General features: G+C 35.5%; 1 protein-coding gene across 1 annotated transcript in view; it reads left to right on the top strand.

The window, feature by feature from the left end:
* The first annotated feature begins 639 nt into the window (after nucleotides 1-639).
* LOC120624256 overlaps nucleotides 640-18,156 on the top strand; it is a 524,392-nt gene continuing 506,875 nt past the window's right edge. The window contains exon 1 of the mRNA XM_039890704.1: nucleotides 640-1,005. Coding sequence (XP_039746638.1) covers nucleotides 971-1,005 — 35 coding nt within the window. The 5' untranslated portion in view covers nucleotides 640-970. The remainder of the gene's footprint in view (nucleotides 1,006-18,156) is intronic.

Raw genomic sequence — 18,156 nt, 5'->3', positions numbered from 1 at the left:
CTATTTCAATCTAGGTTTATGGTCCAGTTTTTAATTGTTGGTTAAAAATAATAGAATAGATAAGAAGAACTTTACCTTTGGCAACAATAAATAGAAGGAAAACACAAAGAAAACAGTACAAAACAGTACTTATTACTAGGATTCTAAGGCGACCTTCGCGAACTTTTGCCCAGGAATTTATCCATGTGGTTTTATTTTCTCGAGATTTAAAGTCTTTGACAATTTTTTATTATTTATTTAAACATCTCTGTGCAAGGAGTCTATCGATTTTTTGCTCGTTAAAGAAGACAAACCGACGCATAAACTTTCGCATTTACACTATAAAGTGAGTGAGATATGAGAAAGTGTTCAATGCTAAGCGTTTTTATCACTTTTGTTTTTATTTGTGGACGTTCTCCAAGCGATCCGAAGCCGTTGTCGAAATTCCTAATAAATCCAACGATTAAAACATGATAAACTGTTCGCATGGCGCAATAAATGCCCCGTAACAAATCAAAGACTGCGATGCCGTTCCATTCAGCCTAAACTAGCTTCGTAAGCGGTTGACATCTAAAATTTATTAATACAAAGCCACTGGGGTATACCAGCTGCATACTGCAAGTGAGTTTGGTGGAGCCAACCAGTCGCCCTGCATCCGTCGCGCGCAGTGCCCGTGAGCTGAGTGTAAACACGTTTGAATTCCGACTTTCAATGTCAAACGAATCAAAAACATTCGACCAATCGATATCACCGAATCAATCAACAAGTCCCACAACCCTAGGTGTTCGAATCGAATCTTATCGGTTGTTTGTAAACAGTGATGGGGTGATTAAATATAGAAACGTTTTCGACGTGCTTGAATCATAGGAGAGTTTTATTTTTCGAAAACGCGTTCCCGGTCGCTATTTTCGTTTTCAGTGGTAACTATTGTGTTTGTGTTTTGAGTGCTAGTGATGTGAATAACTGAATATTGGATTAGTTTAGCGTCAACATGTTCGGCGTGTTCATCAAAAGGTGGAATAAGAGGTACACGTGCCCTAGTTCTGGGAACAATACTAACAATTGATTTGCGATATCGATGCGGAATAATAAATGCGAAATGAGTTCTTGTAGGAAATGACGGGCATGTTAAGGAACGTTGTTTGCTTTGTGTTTGTTCTTTTCGATTATAGAATGCAGATTTTTATTACTTTGACCTATTACGTTTTACGATGTTAGTTGATACTAAATTAAGTCACTTCCGAGTTGGTGATTTACGATATTTTCTCGGCTCTAGTTTCCTTATTTGTGAATTTAAAACGAATAGTGTAACATTATTGGTAATTAAATGCTTACACCTTTTTCTTTAATATAATACATATGTAGGAACATCAATTTCGAAAATATTATTGTGGCGTTCTTTAATATTCTTTCTTTTATCTCTTCTACGACTTCTTTAAATTAGTTTGTTTGTATGTTACGATGACTATTGGTTCGCCCTTCTAATTCCATTAATATAAAATTAATCAGAAATAATTAGGTAGGTACTCGTATAGATTATTTGTGACATTAACATTTTATACAGTTATATTAATAATTAAAATTTGGGAACATCTTTGTTAATATATACAGTATGTATTTTCCTTATTGAAAAGAGAGATCACAAAATCAAAACTTCATTTTTAGTTACTGTTTTATTAAATAATAACAAAGGTAATAAAGCAAAGCAAAGCTATCACTTTTTTTTTCCGTAGAGTGTCTATCAGGAAACACTAGTACCTATCAGATCCTTCGCCAAACCACAGACTAAAAATGGTTCTTTTTCGAGGTCTTTAATTTTTAGAATGTATTTGATACCTATCAACGTCTTTGAGTAGAAAGTATTTTCAAAGCCATTTTGAAGGTAAATGCTTTTTTTTTTTAATTTCCATGCATTCACTTGTTTATGAGTGGCTAGGACATAATTAAATGATGTACCTAGTTGGATTATATTGATATAGATCTAGCGATTCTTAGGGTTGCCTTCAATGTGCAATTTCTTTATTCAATCTATCCGCATTTAGATTTATTACTGTTACGTTGTTGTGGTTAAAATACCTATATCCTTACTATTTTTGACAAATTACAAATAAATGCCAAGCAACTTATTAAGAGATTACGGATAGATTGAATATAGAAAATAGACGTAAATCACCTGTCTTCAGAACAAATACCTGCATAATGGACGTGTTCTAAACAATGGCCAAAATATAAAAAAAAAAACATAGAACACTTTCTTTAAATAGAGGTAAAAGGGAAATTTTTAATTTAAGGAACATTATGGGAAATTAAGCATCGCAAATGTAACACAACAAAGGAGGTACACGTAATAACAGTAAAATCCCCTTTGTGATATTTTGTTATTTTTTTTTCACCCAACAATTTGTCTTACTTCCTTTTAACGATGATAAATAACTTGCTTCGCCCATGGACGAATTTAAGTGGATACATTTTCAGTTTGTTTTTGTATTATTTATTTATTTATTTATTAGCTTTTCAAGGGAAACAAACCTTACTATTACAAATAAGAGTAATGCGGTATTTTTATATCACATAACCCAATGAAGTTTCCACAACTTAGCTTAGCAACTGAAGCTTCCAAACATAAACGATAACATTATCCATAATTGCTTAGGAATTAAGTACCAAGCGAAAATTATACAACAAAATTAAATTAAAACACAAAAAAAAACCAAAACTTTAAGCTTTATGCTTATTTTGCTATAATTATTTTCCTAAAAGTGCAAATTTTGACGTGAAAAATGTCCGTCTCACAACATTTGCTGTTGAAAGCAGTGCACGCACGAGATAAAAAAATATTTGTCAAATACCTTGTCTTCTATCTAGCCCAGGCAAAGGGAGGTTTACGTCTAGCATTTAACCTACGACATGCAAACATGCAATCATCTCATTCATTCATCAGGTAATTTGTTCTCGAACATTTCTACTCAAACTAATATGTAAGTATTTATGGTATGTTAAAATATGTATTAGTATATTTGTTTTTATATTTATCAATAGTATTTGTGTAGTCTGGTTTAAGTATTAGTATGTAGACATTCGTCTGTATGTAGTAAATAGTGTACCCCACCTATTCGTTTTTCTTTTTAGTTTTCCTAATCCTTTTGTATCCTGCTTCATTTATCATGTGTTTGTTTTTTTTTTTCTCGTTTTTCTGAGTGGTGTACAAATAAAGAGTATAAATAAATAACTAAATTTTCAGCACCAAAGGAATTGCCAATGCATTGCCAGCATACTATGATTTAAACGCCACCTCTTTGGCTCGCAAAGTCCTCATTTTTTTATGTCAGTTAAATTAGCAGCACACCACTGTTATAGATCGTTTTTGTCTTTGAAATCAAGGAAATATAGTTTTTCTGTAAATATTTTTTGTCGCGTTTCCTTGATTTTACTACCAGAGCTATTAGCTCCCAATTAACTGTTAGTAATTATTATGTGACCTTCTATAGAACTAAGAGCCTACGACTGCTGTGTACGAAATATTGTAGACCATAGATTATGTTTGCATTTTGTGATTGGCTGGTAGGATAACGCGAACTTTCTCGTTAAAGAAACAAGCAGTGATTTTATTAAGGACCCAATGTTTTAAAGTCTTCAGATTTTGTTCTATCGAACTCATAATAAACAAAATAAATAAGATGGCGGACTCAGGCGAGAGATCAAGGCGAAGGTCTATGCCTTCATTCGCTGACTGTAACAGACAAATATCTTGTCAATAAATTGTTTAGGGAATGGATAACCTTATGGATTTGAACAACTGATGAGTCCAGTGAGACGTATATCAACTTTATAGTCCAAGGTTTCAAAACACGCTTCCAATCGCTGGGTAATCGTGATCCAGTGGCTTTACTTGTATTATAACTTGCTTCGCTTCGATCTCAGAGCAGACTGACTCAGTTCCTTCGTGCGTCGGCTTTTATGTTCTTCTAAATCACCGGTAACCTTAAATTCCTATTCTCATTTATACTCTAAAAGTGATACAAAATTACGAAAATGAATAAATAATAGGAAACAAAGATAGAATATAGGTAAATTGTAATGAGGATATGGCTTTGATTCTCACAGTTTCTTAAAGCCAGTTTAGTAATCGGCACAGGTTTGCTCCCACAATGACAAGGGGTTAAGGTAGTCCATCACGCTAGCCCAATGCGAATTGGTTGACTCCACACACCTTTGAGAATATTACGAAGAACTCTCAAACATGAAGGTTTCCTCACGATGTTTTCCTTCACCGTTGAAGCAAGTGATATTTTAATTGCTCAAATTAAAGCTAATTTAGTAATTAACGACAAAATAATTATTGTGCTCATGTATGTCTAGATTCGATTGTTACGACAGCCCTGCTGATAAATTATGTTTCCTGCAATTACTGCGTAGGCAGTAACTGTAACTCCGGGGTCACATTGGAAACAACTTGTCTATTAAAGTGTTAATGATCTTTTATGTAAGTGGCCTTGTACGTATAAGTATAATGCTCTATTTGGTCTGCACAAGACGTTTTTTTTTTACTAATAGTTGGCTTTTGACCTGGTGGTAAGTCATGATGCAGTCTAAGACGGTAGCGGGCTCACCTGTTATGGAGTATGGCTGTTATAACCAATACCCCTAATTGTTTTCTACGCGACATCATACCGCAACGCCAAATCGCTTAGCGGCACGTCTTTGTCGGTAGGGTGATAACTAGACACGGCCGAAGCCTATTTATATTTTAGTCTAATAAATTTCCAAATCTCACCTGCTCCTAGCAATCATGACCGCCCCAACGCCAGGGTGTTCGACGAAAAATATTAATTGTATATTCTTAAACATTAAGTTAATATATTATGATCATCGTAATACAACTCTTTAATTATAATAGCACTTATAGCCCGCCAACCCATGTTGAAGCAGAGGAGTGGGTTAGTCTTCGCAGTCAATTTCTTTCTGCTCGACACGAAAAGTAAATCTTTTTATGATTTCGAGACCAAACCGGTCTGAAATTTTTACCGATTGCTAAACGCCTGATATAAACTCATTGGTATAGTGGTAAGATTGTGTGAGGACGGATCTCACGGTGAAAGGTTTCTTTTGTCGACGAGGCAAAAGTTGATATGAACTGTGATTCTTATCAAGAAAATCTAAATAACAGACTGCAGATAGTCACTGTGTGATTAAGATATAATAATCGTTGAAGCCCACCAACCCGCATTGGAACAGCGTAGTGGGTATATGCTCGAACATCGCCTCTCCTATGAGAAACGAGATCTGCACCCTGCAGTAACATTATGGCTGCGGATAAATTAAAGCTCTACTGGTTTATGTATATTTTTTTAATAAATAAATATACTACGACAAAACAGACATCGCAATCTTGCCCCAAAGTAAGCGTAGCTCGTGTTACTGGTACTAAGATGGCTGACGAATATTTTTTTAAAATACATACATAAATACTTATAAAATACTTATAAACACCTAGCACTGAAAAACATTAATGTTCATCACTCAAACATTTCAAGTTGTGGGAATCGAACCCACGAGCTTGGACTCCGAGAACAGGGTCGCTGCCCACTGCGCCAATCGGCCGTCGTGAGCATTACGTACACAAACATAGGATGGTCACTGTTTAATGTTTATTCATAATACTTCTTGATTATATAGTATACTCGTATTACTTGATTAAACAACGGAAGTGACAAGCAGCGATAGCGTCTTTACTTAGCATTGGACATGATTTACCGAGTAAAAGTGAATGGATAATGTTAACTATTATAAATGCGAAACGGTGTTTGTTTGTTTAACCAACCTTTAGTCCTTAACTAGGCAATTAATCGAGTTAGTTAAAAAGACATAGAGTTAGTTAAAAAGACGGCGAGTAACAGGCTAACTTAGATAATCAGTAAACAATAAATGGTGGTTTACAGGAATATTCGTTTATCTACAGAAAAACCCGTCCTTCATTCACGTCCTTACAAAACAACCGACCGACTTAATTTTTATCATAGCGATAGAAGAAAGGGCGAAAAGTAACAGCTACTTTTAGCCCTGAAAATCATAATTTTTTATATTGCAATGAGGTACATACGCGGGTAACACCGCGGGGCGCAGTTAGTAAAGAACGTTTCAAAAAGGAAATAGTTTTGGCACTATCACGATTCGATACTTTTTCGGACGAGATTTAGTTATGGAGAAATTTAATTGACGCGTCATGCTTAGGCAGATTTCGTTACATGAGAGAGAGGAAAGATATAAAGTAAATAAAGAAGGAGAAAGACTGTTATACACACGCATATTTGTACACACAACTCTGAAATACATATACAGTTCTGGAAAAGAGCAACTGCTTACTTATATTTATAAATATATAATAAATTATAAATAAATAACCGTTAAGAACCGTTTTCGTCTCGGTAGAATCTGCCTTCCGAATGGTAGAGTCCCTACAAACAGACAGACTTGACGTTTCAAAAGTGCTTATAAATTAGGCCTACTTGAAATAAATGAATTTTGAATTTTGTTTTTTTTTTAATTTTGAATTTTAAACAACAATGCTTATGTGACCGTGTACGTATGTACATGTTAACGTCATGCAGCGAAGAACACTTAAGTGTAATTTGTCAAGTACTTCAAATGCTCGTCAAAGCGCATTATAAGAACATTACGCGATTCCTGATTATGTACACTACACATATGCAATCCACGCGACTTTTTCTTATTGCCAACCTCGTAGAATTACACTTTTCTAATTTTTTATACAACTGTGCATCAATTTACTGTGGTTTTTAATTTTTTTTCATTTGAACACTTCTTGTATTGGTTGTTATGTTGGCTAGCAAATTTATGAACATCGACTTAGTCTTATATCTTTAAACGAGCAATTCTTGTATATACTTGGCTCCAACGATTTTCATTAAATTTAGTATTTAAACAGGGGGTTTCGGGGGCGATAAATCGATCTAACTAGGATGCAAAAAATATCCTTTTTAAGAGATTCTGATGTTACGCCAAACAACGGAAGTATGTAGTAAGTATATCGGAATTGTCGGAATTGTTGTTTCTTTAAAGTTCTATAAAACAGTCCGCGACATACGAATATTATTAAGTCGGCTCATTCGCGGATGAAGTCGCGCGGGTCCGCTAGTATAAATAAATTGCCCACTGTTGGGGACACGCCCTAACTACGCCATAACTTTTTCAAATGTTTACAAGTGCGTTTGATATTGTTTTAGAAGATCATAAACTGATAAAGGTACCTTACTGATCTTATCCTGGTGTGTCTTTATTTAAAAAAAAAAGTAATAATGTACCATTATAAATACAAGGTAGGTATAGATATGTCTGACTTGCTATACTCATGTTAATTTACGCAACGCGGAATGTCGAATGGCGATTAAACGATAAGCCCTATGAGTCCCAACGTCACATCGTCATATATGCAAAACAAAGCTGACTAGTTTGAATTACAAATTACACGTTGTGGCAGCTTGACATCTCGTAATTTTTATCATGCTATAGTATACCACCTTACGTGACAAAACTATCGACAAAATATCTGAGCGATCGTAAGAAAGTATATAATATATTATTATGTCGATTTGATGTCCCATAAAATTATTGAAATCCATATCCGGATATATTGAAATATCCGAAATGTAGGAGGGCCGATTAGCGCAGTGGGCAGCGACCCTGCTTTCTGAGCCCAAGGCCGTGGGTTTGATTCCCACAACTAGAAAATGTTTGTGTGATAAACATACATGTTTTGTAGTGTCTGGGTGTTTATCTGTATATTATAAGTATTTATATAAGTTACTCATAAAAAAATATTTATCAGTCATCCTAGTACCATAACACAAGCTATGCTTACTTTGTGGCTAGATGGCTATATTTATTTACCTATTTATTTATACCCACATACTGAAATTCTAGAGTTTCTATCTCGGTAAAGCAAACCAAGACCGTTCCCGTGAGATTCAAATATTCATTTGAATGTCACGCAAACATCACGTTAGATTTGTCTTGCTTATTTTATTTCTTTAGACCCTTTGTATCCACACTACAAGTTCAAAAAAAAAACACAGACAGAAGCAGTATACAAAAGGTAAAACTTATCGCTTAGTAGCGATCTATGCCAGGTAACTTTAGGATTACGAAAACATAAGGATAACAGACAGCAGGTAGTGCATAATCCAAAAAAAATACATACGAATAACTAAAAACTAATACTTGAACTTGATTAAAATTAATAAATAATATAATAAACATTAAAAGGAGATAATAAATTAATATACTTTTACATATCATAAACACATATATATAACACAAATACTATTACAAGTCTTCTTTAATGTAAACTAAACTGATTTTTTAAATATAGCAAGTGTTTAAGACTGCCGTATTGGGATAGCATTGCACAGTTTAATGGTTTAGGCTTAATAGTACTAAAACTGATCTTGACAAATTTTATATAGACATCAAATCACATCAACCTTTTACCGGCCCACTACAGAGCACGGGTCTCCACCCACAATGAAAAGGAGTTACCTTTGAGAACATTATGTAGAACTCTCCGGCATGCAGGTTTCCTCACGATGATTTCCTTCACCGTTCAAGCATGTGATATTTTAACTACTTAAAACACACATAACTTGGAAAAGTTAGAGGTGCGTGCTGGGATTCGAACTCAGCCCCCCAAAAGGGAAATCTAACACCTGCCCAATGCGCTATCACCGCATTCACTGTATACTACAGCTCGCAGTTAAAGATCTCGATGAAGAAAAACATCGTGAGGAAACCTGCATGCCTGAGAGTTTTACATAATGTTCTCAAAGGTGTGTGAAGTCCACCAATCTGTACTGGGCCAGCATGGTGGACCTTCTCAGTGTGGGTGGAAACCATGTCTGAGAGCTCTTAATAATATTTTCAAGGCATGCGAATTCTGCCAATCCACGCCTAACCAGCGTGGTGGGCTAAGGCTATTCTTAGGAGATCCGTGCCCGGTACTGGGTTGATGATTATGATAGCTTGCATTCTGCAGACAGAGATCCAAAAATTTCGGCTCCCGCGTTAGGTTTAACAAACTGTAATTGATTCGTACAAACTCACAGCTAACAGTTCAGTAGATATATTTATATTCAATGACCTATTTCATAATTTTGTTTACTAATAAAATGAACGTTAAAAAATACTCCGACCTAAATATTAGGTGTGTTTCCGCTTTATATTACTTGTCACTGTCACTGATATTAATAATACCAAAATGAATTCTCTTTCCCTTTAACAAACTGATTCAATAATCCTATTTGTTTACAACTAAAATCTAATTATTACAATTCTTACATGTTTTTGATTGTAAGACTGTTGTCGTTCAAAATTTTTGATAAGTACGTAATGGTTCGAAAAGTAAGTAATGAAAGATCGATATGATTATGACGATGAAATATACGAGCGTCATGCCATTTGCCGTTACGGCATGTACGTTGGTCTTGCTGCCAAGTTGCAACAATCAATGATTCACATCAAAAATCTACGTTGGATGAGCAAAGTCGCGAACATTCATTAGTTAGTCGGAAATAAATTTGCAATGCAGTCAGCTTTGGCTCCAATCCAACTATGTAAATATTCATTCACAATCCTCAATTAAATCCTTCATGATTTAAAGTTTTGGCACAATATTATTGTGATTTATTATTTGTTAACTGAATTCTGACGTAATTGACGAATTATTGACATTAGCTGTAGGTTACAATGACTTTGCGCGGGAGATATAATATGGTCAAGATGTGCCGGACGGAATTCTGATGTAATTGACGAATCCTTGACGATAGCCGTGATTGAATTGATTTTGCAGGTGAAAAATGATATCGGGAAGATGTAACGGACGGATAAAAGTTATAGTTATTTGCCCAAGTATTGGGCAAATGAAATTAAATTTATTGTTAAGTTCAAAATCCTTTAACATAACAGGTACACTGGTCGCACTATTCACTTGTCAATATAACCCTTTCTTCACTTTCGAGAATAGAACGGATAAGATCAGGTACTCACGCGTTGAAATACACATATCATTCTCTTTGAAAGCTTTCATTAAAGTTTTTCATATATTACGATCAACAAAAAATTCCATTCAAATGTAAAGGTCGTTGCTCTTCCACTAATGGATGTGATTCTTTTATTGTACGGAACCATGGCGCTTTATGTAGTATATGTGGCCAAGAAATACATAAGTATAGCTTTTTTTTACCATAGATTTGTATTAAAATATTTTAGTTCTTTATATTATAAGTATTTATGTATATTATTCATAAAAAGATTCATCAGTCATCTTAGTATCCATAACACAAGTTACGCTTACTTTAGGGCTAGATGGTGGTGTGCTTATTGTCGTAGTATATTTATTTATTTTTATTTATTTTTACTACTTTTGTATTATTTTACTTCGGCTGTGGTCCACAATGTTACGGAATATTCGTAAATTTTGAGTTACTAGGTACTGTTATCGGGGGTTACACGATTTAAGTTTTAAAAAAAAGATTTATTACTTGCTATAGAAACTTTAATATAAAAAAAGGAAATAGAAAATATTAAACAATATGGGATTGGTCAATAAAACACGAGTATTTTCCTTGAATGCCGGTGGAAGACTGACTGTCCCTTTCCATTATATTTGATATGCAATAGGACTGAGGCATCACTGTCTCAGCATTATTGCTAGCATGGGGAAGGATATAACAACCCCCATGTTAAGAGGAAACTTACGGAAAGGGTAAGTTTTCGTTAGCCAATGCGTAAGCGAGGTTCGATTGATTGGACTTCAGGGTCGACATTAGAACTTTCTCGGATCGGATCGTCGGATTTCTTAAATAATTTGTAGAAATACTTGTGCTTTTTACAAATATAAGCTAAAGGTAAACAGAGACATAAAATAAAAGATACAATACTTAAGATAGGAAAAGTAACATGATTATTCCACTTTAATGGATTAGCTATTGAATCTAAGTCTTTCACGACTTGATCCGATACTAAATCTAAAGTTTTAAGGTTTTCTAAGTTGACATTTTGGATTTTAATACTTGGTAGGTTTACTGCCTTAAGACGATCTAGTGTACAACAACTGTCATTAAGGATATTAAAAGTTGGTTTTACAATGGGAACATTAATACTAGTTGATAGTTTACTTACAAATCTAGAATTCTTATGATAAGCTATGCAATCTAGTGGTATAGTAAGACAGTACACCGGTTCCGGAGATAATTAATTCCGTTATTTTATTATTTATACATTCAATAGATAACTTTGCGGGTTTTGATTGAACAAATACCCATTTTTCGTTATGTAGTTTATGCCAGATATCTAAATCGCCATAAACGATCCTGTACTGACAGGTTTGAGGCAATTTCGTTACAGCTTTTGTTATTAGTTCTATTTCACAGGATGGGCTTCCAGCTACAATATAAATATCTGTCATATCACAAAGAAACGTTTTCATAGTAATAACATTCTTACAGAGACTAGTATCCTTGAGAAACGTAAACGAGGACTTGTCTTTGCTTAGTGCGATAAATTCGGAAGAAGGTATAATCATCGCAAATGAGTTAGCATCTTCAGCTATATGTGAAGTTGGTAAAGGTATACTTTTATATAAATTATAATCTAGAGCGTTTACTAAAGGTATCTTAACGACAAAAACTAACTTATTATCTAGATAATAGCAAACTAAATCAGCGATGTTCAGCAGAACATGGATATTACTTAAATCTAGACTTATTGGGAAATCTCTATATTTAGGAACTACTTTAAGATTAGTTAGTATTTCTCTATACAATTGATTTGGAGTTAATACAGACGGATGTAGTATGTTAGCTTTAACGAACAGAATAGAGTTAAGGATGTCCTCTACTTTGAAGGAAAGAGTCAATAGACTTGATTGTAATATGTTTAAAATGGAGTTTAAGATTTGTTTTGAAGTTATCTAATTGTATGGCTTGAGAAACATTATTTACTGCTATAGACATTCTGTCAATAGCATCGCTTAGCTTAGCTTGGTTCAGATTCATTTCTTGCAGGGATTGATTCATATTTGACATTGCTATTTGGGATACAATAATACTTTTCTTAACAGAATTAGTTATGATCTTGTCATTATCATACAAGGTCTTAATGGCTTCGTTATAGTGTTTGGCATCATCCTCATTCATAGTGCCAAAAATGTGTTTAAATACAACACCTACACCAGCAAACCATGCTGATCGTTTTGATATGCCATTAGATATTATGTGTGAGATAGAGTCGAAGTCACGTAAAATATCTTTGAATAGTGAATCTAAAGGTTGTAGAATATTCTGATACTTTATGTTGTCTAAACCACTGTTTTCTCGACACTGAAAGCGTACAAGGTTAAATGTTTCATGAATATTTTCAATGTATACTTTATATGGTGAGACGTCCATAGGAATTACAATATGAAATTGGTCATTAATTAATTTTAAAGTTCCGACAGGGTCGAAGAGTATACCAGGACTCTTTGTAATGGGTTCCACATATTGATTGCCATCAATACCCAGGGCGGCGTTACAGTGAGTGGCGAGGATTCTGCAAATTATAACAACTATTCTAATTTATTTTTTAAAAGATTAGTATTTTGTAAGATGAATGATTGCAATGACGAATTCTAACTACTTTGAGTTGCATGTTTGACTTCATCAAAGTGGTGAGATACGTGGCGTCGGTTTATTAATAGAGTTAAAGTATTATTACTGTGTACTTTAATGATTTTGTAAGGTCCTTTCCACAGTGGGGAAAGAGCTTTCCGAAGTCGATGGTGTGATTTTAAGTAAACGAAATCACCAACTTTATATTGTACTGAACGACTGTGTTTATCATAATAGCCTTTTGATTTTTCTTTCGAGGCTCGAATATTTTCTACTGCTTTTTCCCGAGATATTTTGAGGCGATGATGGAGCATTTTTATGTAATCAGGATATGTTATGTCGGTTCGTAGTTCGAAAACAGAGTCTGGGATGAATGGTTTGTGTCCAAACACGAGTTCATATGGAGTGAAGCGGGTCGTAGTGTGGACAGTGCTATTATAGGTTAACATGGCGGTATACACAAATTTATGCCAATTCGTCTGATTCTCGTTAACAAAGGATTTCAGGTACTCCTTTAGGGTTGAGTGGCTCCTCTCGAGTGCCCCTTGGGTCTGCGGATGGTAAGGCGAAGACCAGATCTGTTTTATTTTAAGGAAATCACAAGTTCTTTTAAATAAGTCAGCGGTGAAATTTGTTCCTTGATCCGTAAGAACTGACCTTGGGATTCCGAAAAGAGTTATAAAGTGCACGAGACATTCACAAGACTCTTCTGCAGTAGCATTTGAGATGGGATATGCAATAGACAACTTTGTCAGATCGTCTTGTAGGGTAAGTATATATCTTAGATTTAGTTGTCCAGCTTCAGGCAGAGGGCCTACAATATCGAGACTTATTCTTTCGAATGGACGAGTTGAGGAAGTTGTGATTTGCATTGGGGATCTATTTATTTTACGAAGAGCTTTGTTTGACTGACATAGGCCGCAGTGTTTTACGTAGTCCTCTATTTCGGAACGCATTCCTTTCCAGTAATAGCGTTCTTTAATTCTATCATACATCCTATTGGACCCGAGGTGTCCGGCAATCGGGATGTCGTGATTTTCTTTCAGGACCTTGGCTACTTCAGATGGGGTAAGGTAAATGATGGTATTATGATGAATATTAATTGTAATGTTAGTGTTATTAAATAGATACATAAGCATAGTATAAATTTTTACAAAGGAATTTTGCTCGAATGGATTTTTAAAATCGTGTATGGCTATTTCATTGATGTCGCCAGTAAGCATGATATCGTCTCTGACTGATTTTAAAGCTTTAAAAATATCAGGATAGGTAGAAGTATCGAAATAGTAAACTTTAGTAAAAAGGAAATAGTAAGTTTTTCTGTTTGCGTCTATTTTCTTAAAAGAGTGCAGCTCACGCTCATCGTTTAAAAAGAAATCACCTGTAGAGGCAATTATGTCTTGAACATAAGGATTCGATTCATCATAATCAATGGACGTAGGAATAATTATTGTTTTAACAGTACTTTTAAGAAGACTTTCATTGTGCTCCTTAATGTATGTGTTACAAGTTTCATTTGGTTTAGTTGAGGATTTCAAGAATTCTGAATAATCTCTATTGGAATGTGTAGGTGAATTGGATTGGGTTGGAATTTCTGAAGTCTCTTTTTCTATTACCGTTGGAATTTCTGGTGGAGAAACGGGGTTAGGTGGAATATCACCTGGTAAAACAAGAGGATCTGAAGGAGATGGAAGATTCAGCGGGGAAAAGTCGATGTTTGGATTTTGAAGTGGACTAATATTCAAGTCACCCAGGTCGATTAAATCATTTATTTATTTATTTATTTTATTTATTTATTTATTTAAGGGACAATCAACAGGTTACAACAACAACTCTTAAAAACTAAACAAAAAATGAAATAACATATAAATGTAATATTGTAGACCCACTTAAAGACTGCCACAACTTGCAAATAAAAACTATATTGTTAGTTAGAAGGAGAAAAAACGATTAAGAGAGACATGAGCTAGCTAAACTAACACAAAAAAGAGTAAAGGAAAAAAAATAATAATAATAATAACTAAGTTTAAACAGTACCACCGTATTGCGATAGGAAGTGATCATCGAGAATGTCGGCCGGAGTTTCAGTTTCCAGAGTAGGGTGATCATTGGGAAACCCGGAAGTTGAAGGTTGCGGATCCGAGTTTTCTTCAATGATTGGGTTAACTGGGTAACGTGACAGTGTGTCAGCGTTACTGTTGATTTTTCCTTTCTTATACATAACTTCGTAATCGAATTCTTCTAATTTGAGCCTCCATCTTACTAATTTAGAACCCGGTTCTTTACAATTGAACAGCCACTTTAAGGGGCGATGATCGGTAACTATAGTGAATTTGTGTCCATACAAATATGGTCTAAAGGTTTTTGTGCCAAAAATGATAGCCAAACATTCCTTCTCGGTTACACTGTAATTGCACTCGGCCTTGTTCAAGGTCCGGGATGCATATGCAATGGGACGGTCGTTGCCTACTGAACCCTGAGATAAAATAGCAGAAATTGCGAAGTTGGACGCATCACACGTTAGTAAAAATGGTTTTGTAAAATCAGGATAAGCTAAAATGGGTGCTGAGATTAGTGCATTCTTTAGATGTTCGAATGCTAGTTGATGTTCATTACCCCATACGAATGGTATATCCTTTTTCAAAAGAGTTGTGAGTGGTTTAGCGATTTTGGATAAATTTGGAATAAAACGTCGATAGTATGATACTAATCCCAGAAAGGATTTTATATCTTTTGGACGCTTGGGGATCGGGAACTCTTCTACTGCTCTTGTTTTTTCAGGATTAGGTTTGACACCCTCGTCGGTGATGATGTGACCAAGATAGGAGACTTCCCTACGGAGAAACTCGCATTTGTCAGGTTGAAGCTTTAAATGGAATTTTCTTAGTCTATCAAAAATGTTTGAGAGGTTCCTCATGTGTGTGTCTAGGTCATATGAATAAATTACGATGTCATCGAGGTATACGAAGCATTGGATTCCTTGGAGACCAGAGAGAGCAGTGTTCATTAGTCTTTGGAAGGTAGCAGGGGCATTTTTAAGCCCAAATGGCATGCGAGTAAATTCGAAATGTCCCTGAGGGACTGAAAAAGCGGATTTAGGGGCATCTCGTTCAGCTATTTTTATTTGGTGAAATCCAGATGCAAGATCTAGGGTGCTGAAATATTTACATTTTCCAAGTTGGTCTAGTATTTCTGAAATATTGGGGATAGGGTAAGAATCACCAATTGTTATATCATTTAATTTACGGTAGTCGATGACTACTCGCCATTTGCGCTGACCAGATGCATCAAGTTTTTTGGGGACGATCCAGATCGGAGAAGACCATGGGGATGTAGAGGGTTTAATTATTCCATTATCAAGCATTTTATTTATTTGTGATTGTACTTCTTGTTTATGTATTTCAGGAAATCGATATGATTTTGTATTAATTGGGACTGAGGAAGATGTGGTTATTTCGTGCTCTAATGCTTCAGTACACGTTAATTTATCATCCGAAAGATGAAAGATGTCTGAGTATGTTGAGCAAAGCTCGTATAGAGCATTTGCTTCTTCAGAAGTTAAATGACCGATACGCAAGAGGTTTAGTACCTCTTCGGTTCGAGTCAATGTGCTACGAGAGATATTATGATCAATTGAATAAAATACCTCTTGATGATTTGTTTGTTCTAAAGGCAGAATTTGAAATTTTAGGTTTGAATCTACATGTACTGTGGATTCGGAGGTGTTTACGACAGAAATATTAACTCTGGAGTTTGGTTTAACCTTTACAATGCAGTTTGCTACAAGTAGGCCTTCCATCGGATTTTGATCAAGTATAAGTCCTTCGTTTATTTCCGGATTGAGCACAGAACATTCAATTATTGTTTCTGTTCGGGGAGGAATAGTAAAAACTGGTTCAGCAAAATTAAGATTAAGTTTCGTTTTATGAATTTTCAGTGTACTTTCGGCGTAGTTAATTATACAGTTATGCTTAGTAAGAAAATCGTTACCAATTATTCCGTCGTATGGGAAATCGAGGTCAGGTATAACATGGAAATGGTTATTTAGTGAATCAAAATTCATTGATATGTGTCCGAATGAGAGCATTGGATTACTTGTTGAACCTAACCCGCTAAAACTTATGATATGTTTTATTAATTCAGGCATTTTTTCGATAGCGTTAACTTTCAGAAGACTTATGGAAGCGCCACTATCGACAAGAAGTTTCAGTGGTTTAGTAGAGACAGAGGTTTGGACTTTTAGAAATGGTAAGTATTTTCTCGTTGGATTTGTGTTGATGTTGTATGTTTTTAATGATTCCTTATTTCTGCCAGGTATAAAACATGAAGGACACGAGTTAGCAGTGAACGAGACAAGGTTAGTTTGCGGTTGAATTGAGTCTGTTTTTGGTGTATTTGTAGCGTCAGTGTTTTCACGATGTGAGTTCTTGGATTCATTAGTGGGATTAGAAACAGCGGTAGAGGAAACAGCGGTAGAGGAAACAGCGGTAGAGGAAACAGCGGTAGAGGAAACAGCGGTAGAGGAAACAGCGGTAGAGGAAACAGCGGTAGAGGAAACAGCGGTAGAGGTATGTATTTGGTTACCTTTGGCACTAAGGACAGTGAGATGCTCACTCCGAATTTCGGGCTGGTTACCGTGATTACGAGTAGACTTGGAGACAGTGAGAGGGCTACTATGAATTTGGGGCTGGATACCCTGTTTGTTAGTAGGCTTAGATACAGTGATAGCGCCACTATAAGTTTGGGGCTGGATACCCTGTTTGTTAGTAGGCTTAGATACAGTGATAGCACCACTATAAGTTTGGGGCTGGATACCCTGTTTGTTAGTAGGCTTAGATACAGTGATAGTGCCACTATAAGTTTGGGGCTGGTTACCCTGTTTGTTAGTAGGCTTAGATACAGTGAATTTTGGGGTATCGATTTTAGTTTTTAATTTTCCCATACGATACCGGACGGGAAGATCTACTCGTTTAAAGGATCGTTATTATGGTTGTCTACACCGAAACATTGATCGTCTGAAGAGTTAGTCAGGTGTATCCGGTTTCGCGGTAGGAAACTATTTGGAGGTTGACGATTCGGACTATGTGCGTTTTCTATGTTGTTGAAACGTCTATTGTTATTGTATTGTCGTTTCCTGCAATTTTCTATAGTGTGACCAAGGTTTTTGCAGTACCTGCAGACGGGTGTGTTGGAGCTTGGTTTGAATTGAGCCTGAGGTTGTAACTGTGGCCTTGAGTATGTTGCAGTTGAGTGATTTTGTCTGCGCTGTTCGAAGTTATTCGCAATAAAGGAGCCTGTGGTCGGGTTTGTATATTTTCGGTTGTTGATTCCTACGATTTTTTCCTCAGCAGTGGCAAGATTTATTGCCTCATTAAGAGTGTTGGGGTCCCTACATCTAACGACCGTGGATAGCGATGATTGAAGACCAATCATAAATACGTTGAGGGCTAAATCTTGCATTGCGGCTACACGGCCGGCTAATTCGTCTTTCTTCCTCGTTGGAATTGAAATGTTT

Source organism: Pararge aegeria, chromosome 6, assembly GCF_905163445.1.
Source record: "Pararge aegeria chromosome 6, ilParAegt1.1, whole genome shotgun sequence".
In the NCBI taxonomy this organism is placed as follows: Eukaryota; Metazoa; Arthropoda; class Insecta; order Lepidoptera; family Nymphalidae; genus Pararge; species Pararge aegeria.
Note: the sequence above shows the minus strand (reverse complement) of the source record. Positions and strands in the feature narration are given on the sequence as shown.